At 36.2% G+C, this 27,756-nt stretch overlaps 1 protein-coding gene across 1 annotated transcript; it reads right to left on the bottom strand.

Annotated features, from left to right (window-relative positions):
* Positions 1–203: 203 nt before the first annotated feature.
* Positions 204–27,739, bottom strand: LOC121381017 (methylthioribulose-1-phosphate dehydratase-like). Its single transcript, XM_041510094.1, has 9 exons — positions 27,664–27,739; positions 20,468–20,667; positions 18,120–18,229; positions 14,277–14,325; positions 11,149–11,266; positions 9,974–10,096; positions 8,856–8,929; positions 2,645–2,751; positions 204–689 (listed from the first exon to the last, which is right to left on the bottom strand). Exons 2-9 carry the CDS (start codon positions 20,573–20,575, stop codon positions 578–580), a joined length of 801 nt encoding a protein of 266 aa, XP_041366028.1. The 5' UTR covers positions 20,576–20,667; positions 27,664–27,739; the 3' UTR covers positions 204–577.
* Between the last annotated feature and the right edge of the window lie 17 nt (positions 27,740–27,756).

The following is a 27,756-nucleotide window of genomic DNA, read 5'->3' as shown; positions in this document are numbered from 1 at the left end:
TAAAAATAGACATTGGTTTTTAGTTCATACTTGGGCTTGGATACTTCAAAGAAATACTGCAGGCATGAAATTGAAAACAATGTTACTGTTATTGTCAGACTGCTAAATCTCACTGGTGGTAAAATATTGTGTTACATTTGTGTTTAATTATCTGCAGGAGGTATGACCTTTTAAATGAACTTTGAGCAAACTTGCAATTTCGTGTTATTTATAAGGTGACGAAGTTGGGGGTGGGCTTATTTACGAATCAGGGCCTAATTTCTTAAATGCTATCAAAACGGAGGGGGGCTTATTCAAAGACATGGTCTTATTTCCGGTCAAATACGGTAGTTGAATACCGGGTACTATTAATCAGACCTGTCAACCCTCCCGGATTCCGCGAGAGTCTCCCGGTATTTGATCAAATCTCCTTAATAGTATTAATTAAGCTGCCTCCAGAGGTGAAGTCTTAGCAAATGAAACTTAAATGGATATGGGAACATAAAAAATAGTTCTCAATCCTAAAAGGATTATCTGTAAAATGTAAAGAGTTGTCAAACAGTTTTTTATTTTATTTACACGCCGAAACCTAGGATTTTCAAACGTGTGAAACGTAAGCACCCTTTGGTGGCTCCGGAAGACCAGTTGTGCTCATCCCCAGCTGTTTCATCTGGACTGCCATGTCGAAAAGATAGTCATAACACTCACACCTGAAACATAAAATATTCAATGAAAAGATTAAAGAACATAAAGTGAGAGAAGATAACAATAATTTAACTATAGTGAAACCTCTCAAAACTGGACCCTCTGTATACCGAAATTCCCCCATAACCGGACATTTTTCATGGTCTGTTTTTTTTAAATGAGTACAGAACCTAACCTCTCTAATAAAAATAAAAATAAAATAAAAAAAACCTCTAAACCGAATACCTTTTACTTGGTCCCGAGGATGTCTGGTTTAGAGAGAGTTTTACTGTATAATAATCTACTACTGCCACTATTTAGGAGCAAAAAAACAAGAAGAAGAAGAAAAAAAGTTAAAATTTGCTTTGTTTAACAAAACAACTAGAGCACATTGATTCATTAATCATCAGCCAATGGAAAAAATCCTCTTTTTTCATTAGCAGCAAGGGATATTTTATATAATATAAAGCTTTGAAACAGAACAGCACATACCATTGCATTTGATATGCTGTACCATTTGTGAGGCACTGGTTGAGATGAGAAATCTTCCCCATCTGAGCTAGATCCCACCCATGCTTAGAAGATCTTAGGTCAGTGGTACACCACTCGCATGAAATGTGAATCGACAGAGAACAGAGAGGTAACCACACTTCTGTACAGTTTCAGTCATGGCTATCTGGTGTCTATAGCTATAACCAGGGTTTCTGCCAGAGGGTAAAACAGGTATGGCACCATACCCACATTTTTTGCAAATGTTTTTTTTTAAGTTAACCGTTTGACAAAATTAATGACTCTAACCCTAATCCTAAACTTAATCCATTTTCTTTCTGGGGGAGATCGCCCATACCCCCTGTTGACTGTGATTGCATTAACTTCCATAGCGCCATACCCAAAAATTTCTTTCTGGCAGAAATACTGCTAACATAATGATAATGTTTACTTTAACACTTTGGGGGGGGGGGGGGGGGGGGGGGGGGGGAGAGAGAGAGAGAGAGAGAGAGAGAGAGAGAGAGAGAGAGAGAGAGAGAGAGAGAGAGAGAGACAGAGAGAGAGAGAGAGAGAGAGAGAGAGAGAGAGAGAGAGAGAGAGAGAGAGAGAGAGAGAGAGAGAGAGAGAGAGAGAGAGAGAGAGAGACAGAGACAGAGACAGAGAGAGACACACACACACAGACAGACAGACAGACAAAGAGAGAGTAAAGCGCCTTCTGCCAAATATTGTAAACCAGGGCCAAATATTGTAAACCAGGGCCAAATATTGTAAACCAGGGCCAAATATTGTAAACCAGGGCCCATATTTTGGAAGCAATCTTAGTGCTACAGTATTGTCAAAACAGTCTGTGGGATATGATATGTATCAAAGTGATGTCATACTTTTATGATATTATAAGACTAAGATACATGTAGCTTCAAAGATATGGGGATAGGAAAAAATGCTTGTGTATAATTTCCACACCATTTGTGTCAAACATCAATTTTACATGTATGCATTATTTTCATTGCAGATATGCATTACAAATACTACGATGTTTGCAAAATTTACATATTGCAAGGATACACTAAGGTGCATATCTGCAAGAAAAATAAACACATTACAATATTAATCTGGTTTACAGTATCACATAACACTGATACAGATCTTTTGTATGCACTTTCCTAAAGATGGAACACTACATGCCATGACCTTTGATGTAGCAGTCACTGGGCACTGGTTGGGATAGAGAACAAAACACAAGTCCATCAAGAGATATCAACCCTATGACAAATAGACTGGGGTGTGTGCTGTTCTGTGTGTTGGAAATTGCATAAAATAGATCAATAAACAAGACAAAATGCTTTCTCAAATTTCTGCGCAGAACCTCCAAGAAGAAAAAAAATTCCTTCGAAACAATCTGGGTCTGCATTAATACTTGGTGATCATATTAGTAAGTGGTAAGTTTGACAAAGCTTTCCAGACAGTGATAAGAAAAACAGCATATACTTACATAGATTTGGCTTTTTGCCAGTTTTCTCCCCAAACATAGAATCCGTGTCTTCTTACCAACACTGCACATGTATCTGGATAGTCATTCATAGCCTTCGCCATGGCGTCCTGTATTAACACAATTCATACAATAATCCATAATAATACATACAAATATATACATACTTCATATTCACAGAACAATGTAGAATTTAAAAAATTATATTTCCATAACACACTCGACCTGAATTTTAGGATGTGTTTTTAAAATCTTACTCCATATTCCTAAATTAAATTTTTAATGCAACAACTGTAAAAAAAAAAACTCCTAATAGCACCAATATTATACTCATTTTATTAGACATAAAAAAAATAGTTTTTTTTTAATGACACCACTAGAGCACACTGATTTATTAATCATTGGCTATTGGATGTCAAACATATGGTCAGAGAGAGAGAGGAAACCTGCTAAATTTTTAAATTAGTAGCAAGGGATCTTTTATATGCACCATCCCACAGACAGGATAGCACATACCACAGCCTTTGATATACCAGTTGTGCACTAGCTGGAATGAGAACTATCCCAATTGGCCCACTGATGGGGATCGATCCTAGACTGACCATGCATCAGGTGTGTGCTTTACCACTGGGCTAGATCTTGCCCCATAGACGTAAAAAAATAACCTAGATTGATGGACAGATATATATATATATATATATATATATATATATATATATATATATATATATATATATATATATATATATATACTCTTCAAAAGAAGAAACGCAAAACCACATTGTCATAACATTTGGAGAATTGATTTAATTATTGAATGGTGAGTCCAATAATTACCAAATGTTGCAGGATTGTTCACAATTCACTCTAGTCCATTGTGAGTAAGTGATAGGACACACCACCAAGGTCAAGGTCATCTGGAGTCAATACCGGGTGTGGCCTCCGCGTGTGTTGACAACTGCCTGGCACCGCCTGCCCATTGAAGCAACCAGAGTACGGATGACGTCCCGGGGGATGGTGGCCCACTCGGCCTGCAAGGCTGCTGCCAGCTCGGGCAGGGTCTGGGGCTGTGGTTGTCGCTGTCGGAGGCGTCGGTCCAACTCGTCCCATAGATGCTCAATTGGGTTCAAATCCGGTGATATCGATGGCCAAGGAAGGACATTAATGTTGTTGTTCTGTAGGAAAGCCGTTGTGAGACGTGCTGTGTGAGGCCTGGCGTTGTCATGTTGGAACACTGCGTTGGCGTTGGCCATAACTGGAACGATATGTGGCCGGAGGATCTGGTCAATGTAGCCCTGTGCATTCAGGTTGCCCTGCACGTGGACCAGGTCAGTTCTGCCAGTGTGTGAGATGGCTGCCCACACCATGACACTACCCCCGCCGAATCTGTCCACTTCCTGCACGCAGTTTGCCGCATAACGTTCACCACAACGCCTATACACGCGACATCTTCCATCATGACGTCGGAGCAGAAATCGGGACTCGTCACTGAACCACACCTGTCTCCATCGCAGTTGAGGCCATTGTCGATGAATCTGGCACCACTGCAGTCGGAGTCGACGGTGTTGTGGTGTTAAGATGACACCTCGAACTGGACGTCTGGCACGAATTCCTACCTCACGTAGGCGGTTCCGTACGGTCTGATCGGATATCCTGCGCAAACCTGGTATTGCTGCGGCTGTGGAGGTGGCAGTAGTCAATCGTTCCCGAAGGTGGCGTACCCGGATTTAGTGGTCCTGCCCGGGGGTAGTGACCCGTGGTCGACCGGATCTAGGGAGGTCACGTGTTGATCCATGTTGCTGGTAACGGTCCCACAGTCTGGAGATGGTGCTTGGGGACACATGGAATGCCCTGGCAACGGCCGTTCTGAATTCGCCTGCGTCTAGTCGGCCGATGGCATTGTTTCTCTGCGGTTCACTGAGACGTGGCATGTCCTGGATTGTCAACTGTCGACCAGATACAGAGGCCAGGCAAGCGAACACCCTGCACTTTTATACTGTCGGTGTTCATGTTGCACGTGCAGACAACGCACGTGCAGTGGTGACATGGTTTGCACGTGGCTGCGTTTTTGCGAATATTCACATTTTGGAACTTTATTGTACAGTAGCTGCGTTTTATCGAATGTAACCGTGGGAATGTGTTTGGGACATGCAATGACCTTATATTCACAAAGCATGAACCGGTAGGAAACACAAAATCGGAGTTATGTACCCTTTTGCGTTTCTTTTTTTGAAGAGTATATATATATATATATATATATATATATATATATATATATATATATATATATATATATATATATATATATATATATATATATAGACAGACATCCATATATTTGGATGGAACCCCACAATATTCACTTGGACAGCACAAAAATGTGTGACAACAAACCAGCAGTATTAGCAACAGCTATCATGGGAAGTTCAAGATTTTTGTAAAAACATGCTATCTAATGAATCTTTAACGACACTCCAGCACAAAAATACACATCAGCTATTGCGTGCCATCTAATGAAAACGAGAGTGGTATTTTATTTATAACTCACCTTCAAAGAATGTAAAATCTCACTATTACTTTTAACATGACTAAATGAGATATGTGAATGCAGATAGCTATGACCAGGGAAGATGACATCACTTACCAACTGGTGGTGTGTACAAAATGTGTACAAGAAACACAAAGAATGTAAAATCTCACTATTACTTTTAACATGACTAAATGAGATATGTGAATGCAGATAGCTATGACCAGGGAAGATGACATCACTTACCAACTGGTGGTGTGTACAAAATTTGTAGAAGAAACACAAAGAATGTAAAATCTCACTATTACTTTTAACATGACTAAATGAGATATGTGAATGCAGATAGCTATGACCTGGGAAGATGACATCACTTACCAACTGGTTGTGTGTACAAAATTTGTACAAGAAACACAAAGAATGTAAAATCTCACTATTACTTTTAACATGACTAAATGAGATATGTGAATGCAGATAGCTATGACCAGGGAAGATGACATCACTTACCAACTGGTGGTGTGTACAAAATTTGTACAAGAAACACAAAGAATGTAAAATCTCACTATTACTTTTAACATGACTAAATGAGATATGTGAATGCAGATAGCTATGACCTGGGAAGATGACATCACTTACCAACTGGTGGTGTGTACAAAATCTGTACAAGAAACACAGCCATTAATCAGGTGCATGACAATTATATATGACTTGTAATGTCCATTTTCACTTAGGAATACATACTGAATTTTATTCTATAACTTACCCATGATATCCATATCATAAACCCATCCATGTGATCATTTCTTTTTTCATTACAAACCTATTCAATCTTACTATAGTGATAAAGATATTTTGTAACTGTGTGATAAATGTATTTTGTATCGCACATGAGTGTGATCTGGACCGGAACTTTTAAATGGCGAATTTCCTTTTTTGTTTTACTACAGTTAGCGCCTTTTATTTACTGACATCATATATCATTTACAAATAACGTGACATCGTATTTGAAACATTACACAAAGCTGCCGCAGATAATGATTTCTTAACGCTAAGTACATGTTTAAATCCATGAAAGGAGTTTTGATCATAGATTTAACAAAGTATTGTTATGACATTAAATTAAAAAACATTTTTGTAAAACATAAAAGAAAGTACATTGTACGTAATAAATACAAAACTTCGCATACGTTGTTTTCACTTCCTATTGATTGCACTTGTTTATTTTGCGAAAGAACATACCACTCAAATGCTACACGGTCGTGGTATATATTCTTGCGCAAAATAAACTTGTGCAATAAATAGGAAGCAAAAACAATGTATGCCAAGTTCTGTATATGTATTAACCCGGTTAATAATGGTATTCAAATTTAAAGGTATATGCAAATTTGTAAGGTCTTTAGATAATAATGTGTTGCAGTTAATGGGTCATAGAGGATATTATATTAGTGTCCATGACAGACGATGTTTACGACATGAGTGCCTAAATTATCATATTTCCCGAGCGAAGTGAGGGAAATGCGATAATTTAGGCACGAGTGTCATAAACATCGTCTGTCAAGGACACGAATGTAATATTCTGTTTATTACCGTAGAACTGTCTTGCTAAATGAACATTCCAGTCATAGTTTACAAACTAATGTTTCCTTAACGGCGGAGTAATGTTTGTTCATTGATGTCTTGAAAACCAAATCACAACCTGTTCTAAAGTTACGTGATATTTATACGCCCATAAGTAAAGAGTACACATGTATCAACAGTTGTAAATTGTAAAGCATGTGTATACTAAAAAGCAAACAAATACACAGTAACTGAAATAATTAGTTTTGAATTTGAATGACGTCACTTTGCATCTCCTTACAATAACTATAAATTGGGTACTTGACATTTCCGTTTTAAGAATGCTGGAAAAATTCCAGTGCAAAATTGCTATTGAATTTTTTTTTTTTTAACATTATTAATGCACGTATTTGTCATTACGGCATATGATCAGCTTACACTCGAAATAAAAATGTATTAATGAAGAAAGTAGTATCTGTGGAATGTCGTGTCAGCCAATCAGAAAGAAATGTACTCTTACAACAGCCAATCGTTAAATGACAATGTCAAGACATACAATTTAGTTATGACATACGAGGGAAATCGTACGATAAATATGACACTCGTTATGCTGTACCTCGTAGGTAATACAGACCGGCCTCGGTGGCGTCATGGCAGGCCATCGGTCTACAGGCTGGTAGGTACTGGGTTCGGATCCCAGTCGAGGCATGGGATTTTTAATCCAGATACCGACTCCAAACCCTGAGTGAGTGCTCCGCAAGGCTCAATGGGTAGGTGTAAACCACTTGCACCGACCAGTGATCCGTAACTGGTTCAACAAAGGCCATGGTTTGTGCTATCCTGCCTGTGGGAAGCGCAAATAAAAGATCCCTTGCTGCCAATCGGAAGAGTAGCCCATGTAGTGGCGACAGTGGGTTTCCTCTCAAAATCTGTGTGGTTCCTTAACTATATGTCTGACGCCATATAACCGTAAATAAAATGTGTTGAGTGCGTCGTTAAATAAAACACTTCTTTCTTTCGTAGGTAATACATTTGTTTATAAGCCAACATGACCCGTATACTTGAGCGTAATGGCTAGTGACATTCAATGTTGGGCTAGTAAATAACTACTAACATCATGCCCGACGGCTAGTTAAAAAATAAAGTGGTAAAATGCTGCATTTATGTTTGTTTTGTAAATATTACTTTCCTGCCCGATCTACCTACCCAAAATCAAAGGGTTTTTAAACTCTATGTCCCTCTTTGGGTGACATACCTGCATCTGATTGTATTTATTAAAGTAAGGCTAGTGAATTGTAAAAGCCCTGTGTAATGTTTTCACCAGATTTAGTTAAAATGCTTGAAGTCTAACTAATTTTTGCTAATCATGGTGTTATCAAATTACAGATGGTTAAAGTTTGTTTTGTTTAACGACACCACTAGAACACATTGATTAATTAATCATCGGCTATTGGATGTGAAACATTTGATAATTCTGAAGTGCAGTCATCAGAGGAAAACCCCGCTACATTTTTCCTAATGAATCAAGGAATCTCTTACATACACTTTCCCACAGACAGGAAAGCACATACCACGGCATTTGTCCAGTTGTAGTGCACTGGCTGAATGAGAAAAACCCAATCAGCTGAAGGGATCCACAGAGGTGGTTCGATCTGTGACACAAGCTCCTCAAGCAAGCATTCAACTGACTGAGCTAAATCCTGCTCCTATTACCGATGGAGGTGACTTTAGTACGGTGATTTACTAAAAGTCTAATTAAAATGTTAGTGTTATAGGATAAATAGAATTCGCTACATGTTTTTAATATGTAAAATATCAACCTCGTCTAGTTAGGCAGAGCCTTGACAAATATTGATTCACATAGACTCTGTTGATATTTTCCATATTAAAAAATGCTCATGACGAATCCTCTATATACTAAGCAGTAATTTTTAAGTGAAGATGGACTTCACATAGACTGTTAAGAGAATTACATTCCTGTGATGAAGGCAATGGAATGCTGCAAACCCTTTAGGTAGAAACTGTTACTAGCTAACATAATAAAATGTTTACATTTTCCCAATTAAGGATTTTTGTATCAAATAAATTATTAGCTATTGATATTATCTATAATTTTACTGCCTTCTCACTTACGGTAAGGTCTTTTTCCTCAGGTGTATTTTCAATAATAGGAACAACAATTTCTTCATTGAAAGTATAATTGACACCTGAAATTAATAAATATCAGAATAGAATAGAAACAGATAGATGTTTAACAACACCCCAGCATGAAAAATGAATAAATATCAGAATAGAACAGAATACAATAGATGTTTAACAACACCCCAGGACAAAAAATGAATATATATGAGATAACAAATCAATAGACTAGAGTAAAAGACAAAGAGATAATTAACTGAAATTCAAGTTGAGCTACATGTACATTAATTTCTTACACACCCGTACGTGTACGTGTGTTAACAATTTCAAGACATATGACTGCCTGCTCCTAGGTGATGACTAGGTCACCACTACCATACATCCAATGAAAAACTACACAATGGAAATCGATTACATTGTTATGTATAGTTAACCTGACAATCATGGGTCTGTGATGCTTAAGTTAGCTACAAGTACAACGGCTGTAAAAAAACTTTCAGTCGAAATAGATGTTATTTTGCTTAAAACCTGATTTTTGAGGATAAGTAAGAAATAGAATAATACATTTTAATCTGTTAGATACCATTTACCTCACAACTCGTTTAAAAACGTATCAAACTCGCTTTCGCTCATCAAAAACATTTTAAAACAATTCGCGAGATAAATGGTATGTAATGGCCACTCACGTATTATTCTCTATATCAAAAATGGATGTATTTCTGTAATTCAGTGTTAATGAAAATATTTCGGATAACATTCCAAAAATAAATAATTCTACCAAATTAACAATTTCTCTGAGTTTCATGAAAACTTCATACAAACACACAGTTGGAAAGATAATTTTTAAAAAACCCCGGTAAGTTTCTTCTGTTGTTTTTTTGCGGGGAGTATATTAGTACTATAATTACAAATTGGGGTTGTATCTAGCAGACAAGAAAAATCAGCAAATCATCCCTTTTAGTTTGAAATTGCTTTTTTTGTTTAACAGAAGATCCAATATTACTGTGCTCTATTCTCTGTTTTTAAAGTCCACCCTCCTCCCAGTTATATCTGGCTAGGTACAGACTTGCAAATTATACAAACTGAACATTTAATCAAAGGTTTCTTCATACCTTTAGAATCCTTCCTGATACCTTTAATCATCTCCAGATGTGAAATTCTGAACTCTGTGCCAGGAAACACTAGTGTTACCATGACAGCAGATTTTGAGTGACTATGGATTACTGCCCCTGCATCTGGATAAAATAGAATTTATTTAATCAGGTGAAAAATACATGCATTAACTAACATAAAACATGTAAACAAAGATACATGTAGGTCAATAGGGCAAGATGTTTAAAGAAGACACTTATTAGAGGACTGGAAACACAACTTACGTTTTGTTTAGTTTTCTGTATCATAATGCATAATTTTAACAATATATTAGCATTTAACTTCATTTTTAAAAATGTCACATTACTAAAAAAATGGAATGAATGAATAAATGTTTAATGATGTCTAAGCACAAGAAATACATTGGATATCAAACACAGGTAAGTATATTTATTAAAAGTGGAAGAAGAAAATATGATAAAATTTTTGTTTAAGTCGGTCAAGAGTCATGTTAGAGCCAACAACTTTTTTTAAGCTACATGTATGCTTTAGACACACATCTTGACCTGCAGCGGGATGCAGCCCCATGGTAAAGCGCTCGCTCGATGTGTGATTGGTCTGGGATCGATCCCTGTCGGTGGGCCCATTGGGCTATTTCTCGTTCCAGCCAGTGCACCACGACTGGTATATCAAAGACCGTGGTATGTACTACCCTGTCTGTGGGATGGTGCATATAAAAGAACCTTCGCTGCTAATCGAAAAGAGTAGCCCATAAAGTGGCGACAGCAGGTTTCCTCTCTTTAATATCTGTGTGGTCCTTAACCATGTCTGATGCCATATAACCATAAATAAAATGTGTTGAGTGTGTCGTTAAATAAAACATTTCTTTCTTTCACATCTTGACCATGACTACGAAATTTGGTAAAAAGAAGTAAATGCGCACAGAATATACTATATAATACATTTAACAATAAAATTTAAATAAATTTAGTGGCGTAGGAAGATGCCAAAACGTGGGCGGGGGTGGGGGGGGGGCAGCGACGGCACACCTTTACACTATTATAAAGCAAATATAAAGTAAAATGTGTGAAAAGTGGGAGGCACATGCCCCTCTTGACCCCCCCCCCCCCACCCCCTCTTCCTATGCCAGTGAAATTCTGTGCTCTCTCGTTCTAAGATTTTGAACTGGACCTACTTCTCATGGTGTAGGCATTCATAAAGAGAGGTGTACACTGGCTCTTCTTTAACTTCTTGGCTTCCGGGGGGCCTGAGATGTCCTCGTTATCTAGGGTCTGTATGAACAAATCTTCTGGCTAATGATATAAAGATTAAATTTAGTAAAAGGAATTCAATGTCTTGACTACCGCACTTCAAATAAGAAAAAAAAAGCATTCTAATTTCTAATAGTACTGCTAAAGCAATACATGACCCTTATACTGGGCTCAACAAATTTTCATACATGTATCTCCTAAGTTCAAGGGCTGTGCATGTAACTGAGAAAAATGGGTAAATCATCATTAAAGTCAAACTTGACCTGTAACACAAAATTGCTGCTGAATATTTTGAGGCATTGTGACAGTGCATGATAAAGATATATGCACAAAATTTCGGATCAATATATTGAGGCACTGTTAAAAAAGTGGAAAACTATATGTGGGACAAATCATGACAGACAGACAGACAGACAGGACAGAGGTGAAACTTATAGTCCCCTCCAGTTGGACTGGTAGGGGACTAACAAACATATTTTACAAATTTCTTTTTTAAATTAAAGTGCTTTTCCAGACCATACATTAAAATTTCAAATTCCACAATTAAATACCTTCTTAATTCATTGCAATAATATTTTACACCGATATGTAAATCAATAATTACAAAAATGCCCCATAAAATTATTAAAACATCACTCCCGTAGAACACTGCCGGAAACGACCGAGTAACATTCTCGGTAAAAACATTTGCCTGTAAATAGCCGTGACGTCATGAAGGGAACTCGCTTCACAGAAACCTACCACGAGATTACTTCCAGCGCAAGCGAAAGTGGGACCGACAGCGACTGCCAAGCTCAATTATCAAGCGATTCTTCTTTCGATGATGAATAGTGTAGTAATGACGACTGGACTAATATTTGTGCAACACAATAAATGATGCCGTATCAGTTTGAACCTGGAACATCTTCCGAAGAACCACAGGACTGACATATGACGATGAAAATGGTCGTGGAGACAGCTTACCACTAATTTACAACTTTTATTCTTGTTTTGTTCTTTAGCTTTTCGTGCGAATTATTTTGCTACACTGTATGTTCTAGTACGTGATGTAGCAGAAGACTATAAATAACACTTGAATTCTACGAGTCAAGTGGACCCAACATTGGTAATTTTAAGAAATAAACAAAAACAACTTTTAGTCTGTCCCATTCCTCTATAAAGATGTTTTTTGTGAATAATTTCAGTTTGATTTGACGTAAGAAAAAAAGTAAGAGTGTTTTGGAAAGAACAAAAAATACTATTTTTGTGTGCAGTTGTGAAAACAATCGGCTCAGAAAAAAATAACTTATAGTACATTTCATAGTATGAAAAAAGGTGTTCTTTGTGGGAAGGTATAGTAAAATTAATTTAATGTATTTATAGTCTGTCTCACAGGGAACGCCTTTTTTCATACTATGGAATTTACAAGTTATTTATTTTATTTTATTTATTTACAAAAACAAACAAACAAAATTTTGTAGGATGGGACGGACTAGGCTTTAGATACTTACTTGTTTGAACTTTATTGTTAATAAAAATGTTCTCGAACTGTAAAGAAAAACCTCACAAATTAACGAGATGCGAACGACAACAAATCTGATCTGGTTGATTGCACGAACCTTGCATGAGAAAACAAACTGGCAGGAGTTGGAAGCATAACACAGTTTGGGACATTGACGATATGCACCCCAAGGTCGTTTCGATGTGGATGGCGTCAGCTTGTTGTCATTTGTTTTGTGTCGCAGAAAAATTGTTGGTACGGCATCTTTTTTAAAAGCCGTAACACATGGTATTCCCATATCTCGATAAAGCCGACAAGCCAGTTCGGACGAATCGAAACTAAAGTGTCTGCTGTCGCAACGGACTCCGGCATTTTCTTCCTGTGCAGTCTTTCCATGTGTTTTAATCAAATTCACACACAGCTTTATCACAGCAACATTACTAGGAAATACGTGAAGACTAAATTTATCGGCTCTTGTATTGCTCCAGCCGCCAACAACACGCCGTTTAACCATAATAAACACACAAGAAGCAATGAACAATGGCGCTGACTATCGAAAGGAGTTCCCTTCGTGGCGTCACATTTCAAATCTTACGGAAATTACCAAAACAAATTGAGCTGGTTCTGTTTTTCTGGGGAATATTTTAAAATGGAAAATATACTAGTATATAATTTTTTAATAATTTGTTTTTTAATTTTCTAATCATATTAAATAATATGTCGATTAATACAGCCCAATACACCATACATCTGGAACAGCACTTTAATTAAAAATTAATATTACTTGTTTTAACAGGCATATACACGTAGTTGGAGATGAATATGTCCAAAGATTCATGATTTAGAACTTACAGAAACGTAAGTAAATTAGAAACTTAATGTAGAGCTAAACAAAAAGTTGTAGAAAGGGAATTGTAACACCTACATTTTGTCAAAGTGAGACAAAAACTAAAACAGAAAGTTACCAATGTTGAATTTATCTGTTATAAAAACAGATTTTTAAAAAACATTTTACACTCTGCTTAAAAAAAGAGCACCAAATGAATTCAGACCAGACAACTATTGCATTTTTTTTCCAGCCACAAATACATATTGAATAACCAAACTATAGAGACGATGACAAAGATTGAAGCCTGTTATCCTCACCACAACTTGTTTGCCTGGACTGCTTGCTCACGACAGCTGGAAATGGATTTGTGTGAGGGATCTTCTTATCTTAAACTTATAGTCATGTTTATATCCAATGAAGGTTTAAGCACACTGTCCTGGACACACACCTCGGCTATCTGAATGGTCTGACCAGGACAGTAGGTCAGTGGTTAGTTGTTAATGAGTGAGAAATTGGTGCAGTGGCTTTACCTGCACCTACCCACCGAGTCGTTAAAACTTGATCTGGGTGGGAAAGCTGGTACTGGGGTGCCTTAATGTCTGATGGCTTAACCACTACAGCTCAAGACTGGTTTTTACTATTTATGGTAACAGCAACCAATCTATTTATAAACTGTATACACTTTATAAAACTACGTGTCCAAATGAAGACTTACATGCATATCAATGAGAAATGATCAGTACCTGAATTCTTTCTTTCTGTACACCAGATGGAGCAATATAAATTTCCTTTCTGAAATAAAAAGTAAAGTATTCAAATTCTATTGATCAGATCAACCAACAGTCTCCCCTTCATAAGACTGGGTTTTCTATGAATGATACATGTTCTAGTGTTTTTCCTAGCTTGTTTCAGCATAGTGCAGCACCATGCCTCAATAGCCTAGCACTATCTTGCCTTAATCAGCACCATGCTGCCCTGAGATTAAACAAGCCTTTTTCAGTAATTAATTCTAAAATTGCCTTTATAAAACACCAAAAAAGGTATTATTAATTAATAAATTAATTCACTTATTAAAGCAAGCACATAAATTACATTAATGTTTATTTCAATTAATTTTTGTGTATTTTAAATGAAATACAAGTGCCCCGAAAATGGTGGAAATGCCCCAAAAGTGCCTTGCATAATTTCTAAGGAAATCACTATGTCCATTTTACAGAACAAAATGCAGATGTTTTAAAGCGATGTCTGTCCCAAGTTTGTTGAACACTGTAACATGTTTCTGACTAATAGAGGCTTTTTTATGCTTACATTTTTATATTAAATACATTTTCTGGCTTAGAAAATCAGTATTTGTATATACAAGGTGTTTTTGGCTGCACAATGTTTGTATTAGCTCAAACTGGATTTTGCAATCAAATAATTTTGTTTGTGTACAAAAGAAATGTATATTAGGAAATACATATAGACCTAAATTTTACCTGTACAGTAAACATTATGACAATCAGAAACATATATACAGACACTGAGATTTACAAGAAAATATTTTAATGAAGAAAGATGTAATTTTAGTGTTTAACAAGATTCTATTAGTCAGAAACATTTTGACAATTGCAGCATAGTCATGACAGTCTCTTTAATGAATTTCTGTGTAAATCTATTTCCATAGCGGTATAATAAATCAAAACCAAATTTTTCATGACTGTAACCAATGCCGTCCCTATTCCATAATATATATAATACAAACACAGCAACATTTTTCAATTAAACTGCTGTATTTTGCTATCACTGGATATTGTCAATTGCCTTGATGAAAGATACAAGTCTTGTCACCATTTTTATTACATTAAAAAACTAAACAGTTCGCAAGAAGGCCAATTTCAGTTCTTTAATGCACAACAATGAGTACATATTTTATAAAACAAAGATTGGGGATTGCAGCAAACAAAACTAAAAGTATGGAAGGAAGGAAGATAGATAGATAACTAGTTTAACATGCCCATATACATGTACCATTAGGGTTTTGAAAATAGCAATTAGTTAAAAAGTTAATAGAATTAAAAAAAAATTAAATAAAAAGTTACAAGCCAAAAATAAAAAGAACTGACTGCTCGGCCAAATATTTATATAATTTGGAGCATTTTAGAAGAACAGTCCAAAAATAAATAAGAGAAAGAAGAGGATCGGACTATTTAATAATATTTTTAAAAAGAAGTAATTTCGACATAAAATTTTGAACGGAGGTCTAAAAGTTTAAAGTCCGATCTATATGGGCGGAATTTGGAATACAAATTTACTAGTTAGGTCAAGGGACCTAACACCAAAAGGAGCTGCTACATTCGACTCATGTCTGGATAAAATTTAAAATCCAAAAAATAATATTAGAGTGCTCAGCCAGAAAGTTGTTAGGGTGATTTGAGCAATTTAGACGGGCTGCCAAAGTAAAGTGTGTCGGACTGTTTACAAAAAGATAAACATAAAATTTTAAACCACGACCAAAAGATTTAAAGTACAACTAAGCCCCAAAAAGGAGGTTCCTGTCCTAGGAGAGATTTGGCAGAACTCATGGCTCGATGTTGGGGGTGATCGGCCCGGAACCTCAGGAAGAAGTGAGGCAGGTTAATGTAGCACTCTCCCTGAAGTAAGGCTGGGTAATCTTCCGGAAGTATCAGCATGATAATCTGATGGACGACTGGATTATCCATGTCTGATTTCAGCATTCCTTGCCAATACACCCCGTTCCGCTCAGACATCAAGTAGAAGGTGCAACTCTTCTCAACGTACTGGAACTGGTACCGCCCCTGACCAGATGGTGTTGGTCTCCCAACTCTTGGGGATTAAGGGGCCTAGCAGTTGGGAGGTAGCAGTGAACTCCCCCTTGACACACTTGCGGTACCATCCAGGAAGCTTGTCGCAGGCGATCAGCCAAGTAGTGGGTTGGGTGTCACCTGAACCGACACTTTCCTCTTCTTGGCGTCCCGCTCTTCACCAGCTGTCGCAACAACTGGTGGAGACACCGGAGGGCTGGCTGGAGCTGACAACACTTTGCATGTTCTGTCTCCATCGGCGTTAGTGTTGCAGGGGGAGGGAAATCCACTGCCAGTTGAACTGACAGCTTAGGCCCCCCTTTGCCGCTCCTGGCGTCTGCTGCTTCCGAGTAGTGGGGGGCAGCGCAGCAAAAGGGACCGCCGCCGGCAGTTGAGCTGCCGGTTTTGTCCCCCACTACCGGTCTCGACTTCTTCTTTGAAGCAGGAGGGACCGCCTTTGGTGGTTGAGCCGCTGGGCTTCGTTCCCCCGAGCCGCCTTGGGAAGCCTTCTCCTCCTACTGCTCATTCTCTTTGGTCTATTGTCACCATAATACAAGGTAACAATAGCTGAACTCCCATTGTATTCAACGCGATATTTGGCCAAAGGGGGGGGGGGGGGGGGGAAGAGAGAGAAACATCGACGTTCGCTGAACACAAATGCATTCTTTGCTGTCTCGAGTAGAAATGAAGGAAGGAAGGAAATGTTTTATTTAACGATGCACTCAACACATTTTTTTTATGGTTATATGGCATCAGACATATGGTTACGGACCAGACATATATTGAGAGGAAACCCACTGTCGCCACTTCATGGACTACTCTTTTTCGATCAGCAGCAAGGGATCTTTTATATGCACCATCCCACAGACAGGATAGTACATACCATGGTCTTTGTTACACCAGTAAAAGTATGGAGTGCCAAGGTAAGAAAATTAATCTTGGTTACCTATTCGAAAATTTACCATAGTTTGACACCCAATAGCCGATGTATTTTTCGTGCTGGAGTGTCGTTAAACATTCATTCATTCATTCATACCTATTCAAAATATTTAAATATAAACAATCAGTCTGCTTGCATGCCAAGGACAGGAATTCAGCAAAATTGTAATAATTAAATTAGTTAAAACATTACAGGAAAAACTGAGAATGAGCCTTTTTAATTACCTTTTATTTTGTTACATTACTTGTATGTCTGACAAATAAAAATTGAATTTAGCTACATATTGTCCAAGAAAATTTGAAAAAATAGCTTGTTATTGTTTTCCAGGAGTAAACAGTTAAAAGACAAAATAATAATGAAACTAAAAATAAAAAGCAGAATAATTGCATAACAGGGGACGTTTCAAAATCTTAGGTAACCAGAAGTCAGTTCACATGAGTTTTACTTAGGTAACTGATTGTTTGGTTACGTGAATATAGTCCTCATAACCGATCAGTTAGGCCTACCTAATCCTAAAACACTTGAACTATGGTTCTGTGCTACATTGGTGGTTCAAAAATATAAACTGAGTTTCACTTTCATTACTGATACATGGTACTTTTAATTTTAGAATGTAATTGTTCACCACGTAACCGATTGGCGATTCTCGTGAAATATTGTGCCCTGTATAAGTAAAACAAACCTGCAGCCCAGAACATGATTCTTGTATGTTCACATCTGTCAGATACAAATTTCAAACAGAATTCATCACCAAAGTGACAAGAATATTTTTTTATGAATTTGTGTAAACACTAAAAAGGCAAAACCACTGAGAATAAAAATGTTTGTGTGTGACAACTTACCCTAATTTTATAGTTACACCTCCACCCGTGCCTGTAAGCCAGCCGAGTTTATAAAACAGTCTGCAAAGTTCAGGAATAAGGCGGCGTGGATGTTCATCACCAATTTGATCCTAAAGTTTAGAAAGAGACAGTATGTGTAAATAATTAAATACCCCCCAAACACGTTATTGTACTTATTACTATGAACCACGACAACACGCAAAAGACAAACGTTGAATCGGAGTCTTGGCTTCCTTCATTTCAAAGAGAAATTAGCTACAACTGGTATATAGAAGTCAAGATGGCTCACAACTCTGCATGCACGAGGTAAGGTTGCTGGATGTAGCCCTGTAGTAAAGCGCATGCCTGATACGCGGTTCAGGGTTCATACACTCAAAGGAAGTCAAAATTCAAGGGTTTTTGAAGCACTTTCCAGGTCAACTTTACCAAAATTCCTGGACCTTACCGAGTTAATGGTGGACAACTTATGACTAAACTTTTGCATTTGCACTCCCCACAACCACATTTTGAGGCAATGTCGCTGTCAGGAAACATCATATCCACAGGTCGTTAAACACGCAAGTGCCAACCATCTTTGTGGGTTTACAAACTCCCTGAATTTGCTAAATACCCAGCGGCAAAAAGTGACAAACTTTCTTTTCCAATATCCACTGTCTCTTGGATCTTGTGGCCGCGTGATTCTTGCATCGCGAGATAAAAAAAAACAAAAAACATTCACACGTCAACTGAGCCGGTAAACATCGATTGGCCGGGCGATTGGTTTTGATTGTTCCGCGGAAATGAAACACATAATTTAATTACATGTTAAATAAAGTAAATAATGCCTCCGTTTTAGGCATTTATATTTTATTTGACATCAAATTATCATTTTCAAGGGTTTTCCAGACCGCAAGATGATTTTCAAGGGTATTCAAGCACTGCAATACATTAGTTTATTTTCAAGAGTTTTCAAGGGTTTTCCAGGCACGTACAAACCCTGGCGGTCGGTCGAGGATTGATCCCCGTCAGTAGGCCTATTGGGCTTCTTCTCATTCGAGCTGGTGCACCACAAACTGTTATATCAAAGGCCATGGTATGTGCTATCCTGTCTTTGGCAGAGCTAGCTCTGGGTGAGCAAAACATTTCGCCAAATTATCTTTTAAAAAATGCACAACCCAGTTATTTTCCAACAAAAAATCAATTATTACTTTAATGTTTTTTACAAAATTAAAATAAAATTTGCCAATTATTCCTAAAATTTGCAATTGGTGAATTTGGCAAGTGGTAGAGCTAGCCCTGTGTGGGATATGGTGCATATAAAAGATCCCTCGTTACTAATGGAAAAATGTAGCTGGTTTCCTCTCTATGACTGTATCAAATATGCTCATATGTTTGACATCCAATAGCTGATGATTAGTATATCAATGTGCTCTAGTGGTGTCTAGCTGAGACTAGATCAAGGAGAGTAATTTTTAGCTCCCCTTTGCAGGTACAATATTTTTAAAAGGTACTACTTAAGGTTAAATATCAATGTTCAATATTGTAATATCTTAAATGGCTCCCCATAATCACTCCCCAGTATTTATTTCATGGCTAATTTAAGTCTGTACCGGTAATTAGTTTTCACTCATTTATTTTACATTTATATATTAAACATTTGTATTTGAATCCATTGTTCTCACTGGAAAAAATAAAATAAAATTAATGTGTTTGGACCATTTTTTATTTCACAATTTCTGATTCAAGGGAAGCAACTCTTTACATATTCTGTAGTATAGCAATTTATTAATTGTAGAAGCATTTGCATATCAAGGTTACAGATAGCAGGTAATGAGATAATATACCATGCACAGATCCAACTCAGAATGAAAGAAAGAAATGTTTTATTTGACAATGCACTCAACACATTTTTATGTATATATGGTTGTATGGTGTTGACATATATTAAAGTTAAGGACCCAACCCAGAAGGAGTTAGTGCACATGCTGTTCACCAACCATTAACCTCTATCCTAGACAGACAGCTAACATACCAGTAGCTGAGTTACTTGCCCATAAGTGTCAACTGACACCCCCACCCCTTCCCAGTTCTGGTGCAAATCTTCGCATTCAGGCAAAATTGATGAAGTCAACTTTTGGGCAAAATGAGCTGGCCTGAAACCTTTTCACCATTTATTTCCATCATTCTACTCACAACATCAGTTGCAATCCAGATAAATGCATACTCATTCATTTGGGCAAAAATAAACCTAAAAACAATAGAAGCCTATATATAAACCTACATGTATGTGCTTGCCTGTTAGAGTACATGAACTATAAATGGATATAAGCATGATAACAGTTTATTTAATAATCTGGTTGCTGACGTACATCATTTTCTTGTGATTTGTATGGCTCCTGTTTGCCAGACTTTCTAACATGTCCCAGATGCAGTTCTGTTGGTTTACCATCAATGCTCTGATATTTGCTGAGATCCATCAAGGTTCAGGACTTCTTCAGATTAGCTGGGCTGATGTCCTCCTTCCACTTGTATTACTGGAGATCTGCACTCAGATGGAAAGGGGTACTGTCTGTAAAAACAGAACATTTGCAGGTTGTTGCAAATTAATATAAATTAAAGCCAAACTTGTTGTATATATTTATTACACAGGGCTTCTAGAATTTGTTTTCAAATCCACTAGTTTTGGGATCAGTGATTGTAAACATTTACCAGCCTCGATTAAAAATTCACTAGCCCTACTTTACTTTAAGTTAATTAAATTTTACTAAATGACAGTAATTATCATATATAGGTCTCCTAAAGACGGAGATAGCACTTAAAAACACTAACATTGGAGGTTGGGGTGGGGTCAGGATATTCACATTTATAAAACAGACTTACTGGTAACTGCAACATTTAACAAAAAAATATTCACTACATATAGCCGTCGGGCATGGCAATGGTGGTTATTTAATAGCCCAACATCGAATATCACTAGCCATGGGAGTGGGGATACCATAATCTAGAAGTTCTGTTAGATATTTAAAGTGATATTCCTGACTTTGTAATCAATCAGCTCTGAGCAGGAGGGAAGATTCCTAAATAACAGTAAAAATGACATCAGACCTCATAAAATCTAATAATTATCATGAACACATAAATATATTGGTACTTTGTGACAATAAAAAGCTGAAGTTTGTTTTGTTTAATGACACCACTAGAGCACATTGGTTAAATTAATTATCGGCTACTGGATGTCAAACATTTCGTAATTTCGACTTGTATCCTCATTTACTCGAAACAGGACATGACTTGTTTCAAATAGTAAATTAATGTTTACATTTTCACTTCAGTAATAAAATGTATGAAACATTTTTCATATAATTGGTAATATAAGAATCTGTAATTTTTTTACCCTCTCCCGAAAACCATGCTCGAAGTGAAACACATGATTTTCAACTAGACATTAATCAGACCAGTCTATTAGCAGACATGACTGGGATACATCGTTTATTGTGTATAAGTCTTCTTTATCAATTACAAGTCTTATTTTCACATTTATTAGGTTTTTGAGTTAGGATGGGTTTCTAGAACTACATGTAAAGTTACCGGTATACAGGTATACTGTCTTCAGAGGAAACCTGCTACATTTTTCTCATTAACAGCAATGGATATTTTATATGCACTTAATCAGACAAAACAGCAGACCTCGTCTTTTAAGGTGAGCGAGTGCGATCGCGATCGTACAGCGCACATAATTTCAATCTGGCAAGTGTGAAAAATAACACACATTACACTTAACAAACAGCGCACGTAAAATAATGTTGTATATTGATTGCCACTATTTACCATATGCAGCTGATAGAAAGACCTGTTTAATAATACCAGAAAAATAAAGAATGTGGCATGACCAGTAGTGTCCATGCAAGCTTTTAATATATGACTGGTACTTATTTTTGCTATACAAATTGGAAAACACTGGTTTAACAGACATCTTTGAACTAATTGAAGGCTTACATTTAACAAGTTATTTAAACAAATCAAATAATACGAGGGATCTAATTCAGTCGGTAGTGTACACTTGAGATGCTTGGGTCATAGTTCTAACTGAACCACTTCCTCAGAACCAGTGGGTTTTTCCCATCCCATCTATCATAATCATGTTTGTTATACATAATAATGAAATTCAAGACACATTGATTCCCACACGTTTAGCTGTATGTTCATCAAACTATCTAACACTGAAAAGGTATCAATAATTGTGTGCATCAAATTATCTGAATAATACATACTAGTAATGTAAATAAAAAATCAAACTGTCTGCATCAGTGTATGTCATAATTATATTTCTATAGCACTGTTCCTGAAATTTTTAATAACTCCATTCCTGAAAGGGAAAAGAAGTCACACTCCACTAATGAACCAAACAACATGAAGAAAACATTATTGGTTCATTTTTGCAACATATGTCTCTACATTTACATGTACCAATTACTTCATCAATTAATAATGCTTGGTTAAGTTAGTTTTCACTCACCTTAGCATTTTGATGAGTGCAATGTTTCACTCGCCTATAAGCATTTTGAGGTGTGCGATTTTTCAAGGAAGAAAATGCACTCAACACATTTTATTTACGGTTATATGGCATTGGACATATGGTTACGGACCACACAGATATTGAGGGAAGAAACCGGTTGTCGCCACTTCATGGGCTACTCTTTTCGATTAGCAGCAAGGGATCTTTTATATGCACCACCCCATAGACAGGATAGCACATACCACAGCCATTGATGTACCAGTCATGGTGCACTGGCTGGAGTGAGAAATAGTGGTTTTTCAAAAGCCTAACACTGGAACAAACATACCACAGTCTTTGATATACCACTCATGGGCCACTGTTTGGAATGGAAAAGAATATATCTCACACTTATTTAATAATTACCATACTGTATATATAGTGCATCAAGATAATCTGATAAACGTCTCCGGCACGATATTTATTATTGTGATGTTTATTGCTGTGCCGTAACATTTATCCACTGGATCGAATTTTCCATTTGCAATCACGATTTAATAAAATCAGGCATATGTGCTTTATTTAAAAGCCTCAACACATACAACATATTTTAATAAATTTTAGACTAAAATATTAATTACAATACGGTTGGTAACCTTTCCAGGATTAGATGTTTGAAGATGACACATTTTCACATTTAAAAGCAATTTTCATCCTGGCACATCCAAAATGCGGAATGAAAATACGGTGGAACAACAATTATTTGTATCAAACATTGTATGTACAGCCAATAAAAAGAAATATTTCGGAACTGAATGGAACTGATTATTCATTTTGTTATTTTTGTTTCTATACATGTGCTCTGTATGGGTTGCATTATATGCATTATTAACATTTATGCCATTAAAGTTTTTTTTTTGGGGGGGGGGGCATTATTCTTTTTTATTATTATTAAAAAAATAATTATTGTCAGTATACAGGTCATTACTTATTTTAAGGCTTTCATTTATTTACTTTTTTTAAACTTATTATTTCCTTTAGAATTTTTCTTCATATTATTATTACAGGCCATTGCATGGTTACATGTGTTTCAAAGAGTTTTCTCTTCTTTTACTTCTTAAAACAAATCTTTGTTTAATTATTATTGCAGGTCATTAGTTATTTTAAGGGTTTTATTTATTTATTTATTTATTATTAATTTTTGCTTTTGTTTTTTTTAAATTTCTTTTGTTATAATTACTGGTTATTAGAACTTATTTTAAGGTTTTTATTCAGTTTAAAAAAATATTATAAATATTTTGTAATTAACCTACACAACCCCCAACCTAAAAAATCTTCAATTATAATAGTTTCATTAATCTTTCTATTAATCTTTTCTGGGAAAAGGTGTGTGTGTGTGTGTGTGTGTGTATGTGTGTGTGTGTGAAGGAAACATTTATAAATGAAAAAAAGCATGTTTTTATTTAGTTAATAATTAAATGAATTAATTTATTATTATTAAATCAATAATTTATTTATTGTTATTTATTTATTATAATTACTAATATTATTCAGTAATTTATTATTATATTATTAATTATCAATTAAGTATTAATTAATTTTATATTATTTAGTTTTTATTATTACAATTATTAATTTATTATTTATTAATTGATTTTTAAAAAAATATTAATTAATTAGTTTATTTATTATTATTTATTTTATATTATTATTATTAAACATGATATTCCATTAAATATCGTATATTGTGGAAGACACTCGTGAACCTGAGACGAATAATTGTAAAAATAATCCTATTCTGCCAACAGTTTTTAATCACATTTTTAATGTGCTTTTTATGGCTGGCGGGAATATTCGAGATTTTGTTCGTAACTGAAAATCGGATTAATGCAGGATTACTATTTGGACAAACTGTCTCTTTATGCGTAAAACGTAACTCAGGAAGTTTTCTTTATACAGTAAGTGTTTACATTTATTGGTACAATCTCATATTTTGCCACGAAATAATTAATTCCATGGTTGTATCGATTCCACCTGAAATCTGGACGGAAAATCCACGCTTGTTTTTGCTATTAAACTTGTAAACATCGGAGGTCCAATAAATGTCAAATTGTTAAAAAACGGACCGTAGATGTTTATCTTGGTGAACTAACTGTATATAATGATCTTGAAACATTAACTTTGACATGTTATTATATTAATAATGATTGAAACTTAAGGCAACGTACACCCATCTCCGCCATCCTTTAGCACCCCCCCCCCCCCCCACCTCATTATCATATAATCAACATCACTCATCAGCCCACATGACATGTCATCGTGACATGCACTCAGTGTAACACTTACACTCGGTAAGCCTATTTACCGCCCGGTAGCCCGCATAACCGTGATACGATATCTGTATTCATCGCCCGGAGACAAAACCAGAGCCCGGATGTTAATGCTGCGGTGTACATTGTTCATATTTGGCACACAGATACACCTCGGGATGGTGCATCTACATATTAAAAAAAATAAATGTAGGAAAAATATTTTTTGACAAAATCACATTTTTCATGTTCAGGCTGTACATAACGAAATCTGTATTCGTCGCCCGGAGACAAAACCAGAGTCCGGATGTTAATGCCGCGGTGTACATTGTTCATATTTGGCACACAGATACACCTTGGGATGGTGCATCTACATATGTAAAAAAATAAATGTAGGAAAAATATTTGTTGACAAAATCACATTTTTCATGTTCGGGCTGTACATAACGAAATCTGTATTCACCACCCGAAGAAGGAAAAATCAATTAATCAATTAAATATGGCATATACAATCATGGAATTTGGTATAGCAATACCTATCAGTGTCATGTATCTAAATATGTTAAAACAAGAAAATAATTTTTAGTAACGTTTTTCATCTTTGGGCGGTTCACGTCGCAAAAACGTTCCTCACAGCCCGGGTGTTAATGCTGCCGTGTACATTGTTCATATTTGGCACACAGATACACCTCAGAATGGTGCATCTATATATGTTTAAAAAATAAAATAAATAAATGTAGGAAAAATATTTTTTCACAAAATTGCATTTTTCATGTTCGGGCTGTACAAAACATTAGTATAATGAGCCATTTTGTATTGCCAATCAAAATAAGAGACACAAATATTTTTGTAAAAAAACAAGAGGTGACATGTTTTTAACAAACGGTGTTTAAACATTAAAACAAGATTACTAGTACAAGTGTTTGTCTTTAGTTCACACTTTCTGGAGAGATGATTGTACCACATCCGGGATTACTTTTATTATTTGTATACACAATGTGGTCACCGCAGAATAAAAGACTGCAGCACTTAGCGGAGTTGTTCATAAAGGCGGCACCGAGTGACTGAACAGTATATCGTGCGACACAAGTGGTGAATATATTTATCTGTACATGTATTTTGTGGTTTTATTTTTATATGACAGTTCAGTTTCAATTACTGTATTGAATTCAGTAATTATCATTTTCATTTACGTAGAATAATTATTTTATTTGATTTTTACAAAAGTATAGTATTTTAATATTTATAACACATTTGTTACATCTGTTATTGCCTGTAGACAGAGATGGCCGAATATCTGTGTAGTGTTTGTTCTTCCGAATGTACAAGTCAAGTAATTCAGTGTGTCAAATGCAAATTTTGGGTTCATAAGAGTTGTGAAGGGCTAACTCCGTCTCAGTTTAAGGCTATTGTCAATCTTCCGGAAACAATCGAATATCAATGCGACAAATGCAATTTGAATGCGGATGGCACATTCAACTTTAAATCTTCTTTGGACCGATTGCAGGCAGTGGCTTGTAAGACTAACTTCGGTGAATTAGAACAAGTGGTGAAATTAGAAATAATTTTGATTAGAAGAGTTAAAAACGATATTACGTCAGGAACCGCCGAACCAACAAAAATGGGTCTGGATAGAGTTTCTAACATTTTAGTCTTGCGACATGGACAAAGAAAGCCAGTATCAGTAAAAGGAGACGGGAACTGCCTCTTTGATTCCATTTCAATGGCACTATTTCAAAATGAATCCGCGTCTAATGAAATTCGAGTTAAAACCTGTATTGAGCTAGTTGCTAATAAAGTTCATTACGAACTGGCTATGTAGAAAAAAAAAATTGGCTGTTTTTTCATACGAATATGAGGAAGCATGTCGTTGTGCAGCTCAACGCTGTGTCTTTCAGGATTGCTGGGCTATGATGGCAGCTTGCAATGTGGTTAAACGTAACATACAGTCGTGTTATCCGCCTGTCAACGGTTTGCATGATTTGTGTTTCTCCCTCATGAATACAGTGCACACGCCGCGTTTAACAAATGAAAGGTTGCCAACCATATACATAATGTGGACATCCGTCGAAAAATTTGTTCCAAACCAAATATGGACCCCTAATCATTTTGTTCCATTAATGAAAATGACTGAAACAAATGAAAATGTCTTTCAAACGCTATCGCCAACGAATAATTCGATATGTATTGACGATATTCTCGATGAACCACTTGCGTCATCCCCAGTTTTAAATCACTGGCAGGATTCTGCAAGTAAGGTTTTGATTGGTGGACATGAGCTCCAATTGGCTGGTGTTAGATCCACATGTAATAGTGGAGCTAATTTTAATTAGATTGTGGTTTTGTCTCCAGGCGACGAATACAGATTTCTTTATGTATTTTGATTGAGAAATGGTTAAAACATGGTGCCACAAGTTTTGAAAAATGTGATTTTGTCAAAAAATATTTTTCCTTCATATATTTTTTAAACATATATAGATTCACCATTCTGAGGTGTATCTTTGTGCCAAATATGAACAATGTACACCGCGGCATTAACACCCGGGCTCTGGTTTTGTCGCCGGGCGATGCCCGGGCTACCGGGCGGTAAATACTATTTAAAAATAGGCTAACCCCTTACACTCAGTAACACTGTAACTGTTTTGTTATGCATGCACAAGTTATGTTCATTGCTTTAATTCATTAAGTTAATGAAAATAACCAACTATAACTAGCAAAAGACTTCAAAGGGAATGACACTGTAATACAAGCACATTCTTACCAATAGCTAGATCTACAAAGAAATTTGCAACAGACTAATATTTTACATGCGGAGTTCAGCCAAATGTCAAGGACGCTATAGTTGGCGTAACAC

The sequence above is a fragment of the Gigantopelta aegis genome, chromosome 9 (assembly GCF_016097555.1).
Source record: "Gigantopelta aegis isolate Gae_Host chromosome 9, Gae_host_genome, whole genome shotgun sequence".
In the NCBI taxonomy this organism is placed as follows: domain Eukaryota; kingdom Metazoa; phylum Mollusca; class Gastropoda; order Neomphalida; family Peltospiridae; genus Gigantopelta; species Gigantopelta aegis.
This window is presented reverse-complemented; position numbering and strand designations above follow the sequence as displayed.

What these genes read in the sequence shown, in the direction of transcription:
- LOC121381017 (XM_041510094.1), bottom strand. Translation starts at nt 20,575, where the DNA reads ATGGATCTCAGCAAATATCAGAGCATTGATGGTAAACCAACAGAACTG. An exon ending in GAATGCCTACACCATGAGAA is followed by an intron (nt 10,097 to 11,148) that starts GTAGGTCCAGTT and finishes TATTTTATCCAG; the next exon opens with ATGCAGGGGCAGTAATCCAT. An exon ending in CTGAGGAAAAAGACCTTACC is followed by an intron (nt 2,752 to 8,855) that starts GTAAGTGAGAAG and finishes GTGTTAATACAG; the next exon opens with GACGCCATGGCGAAGGCTAT.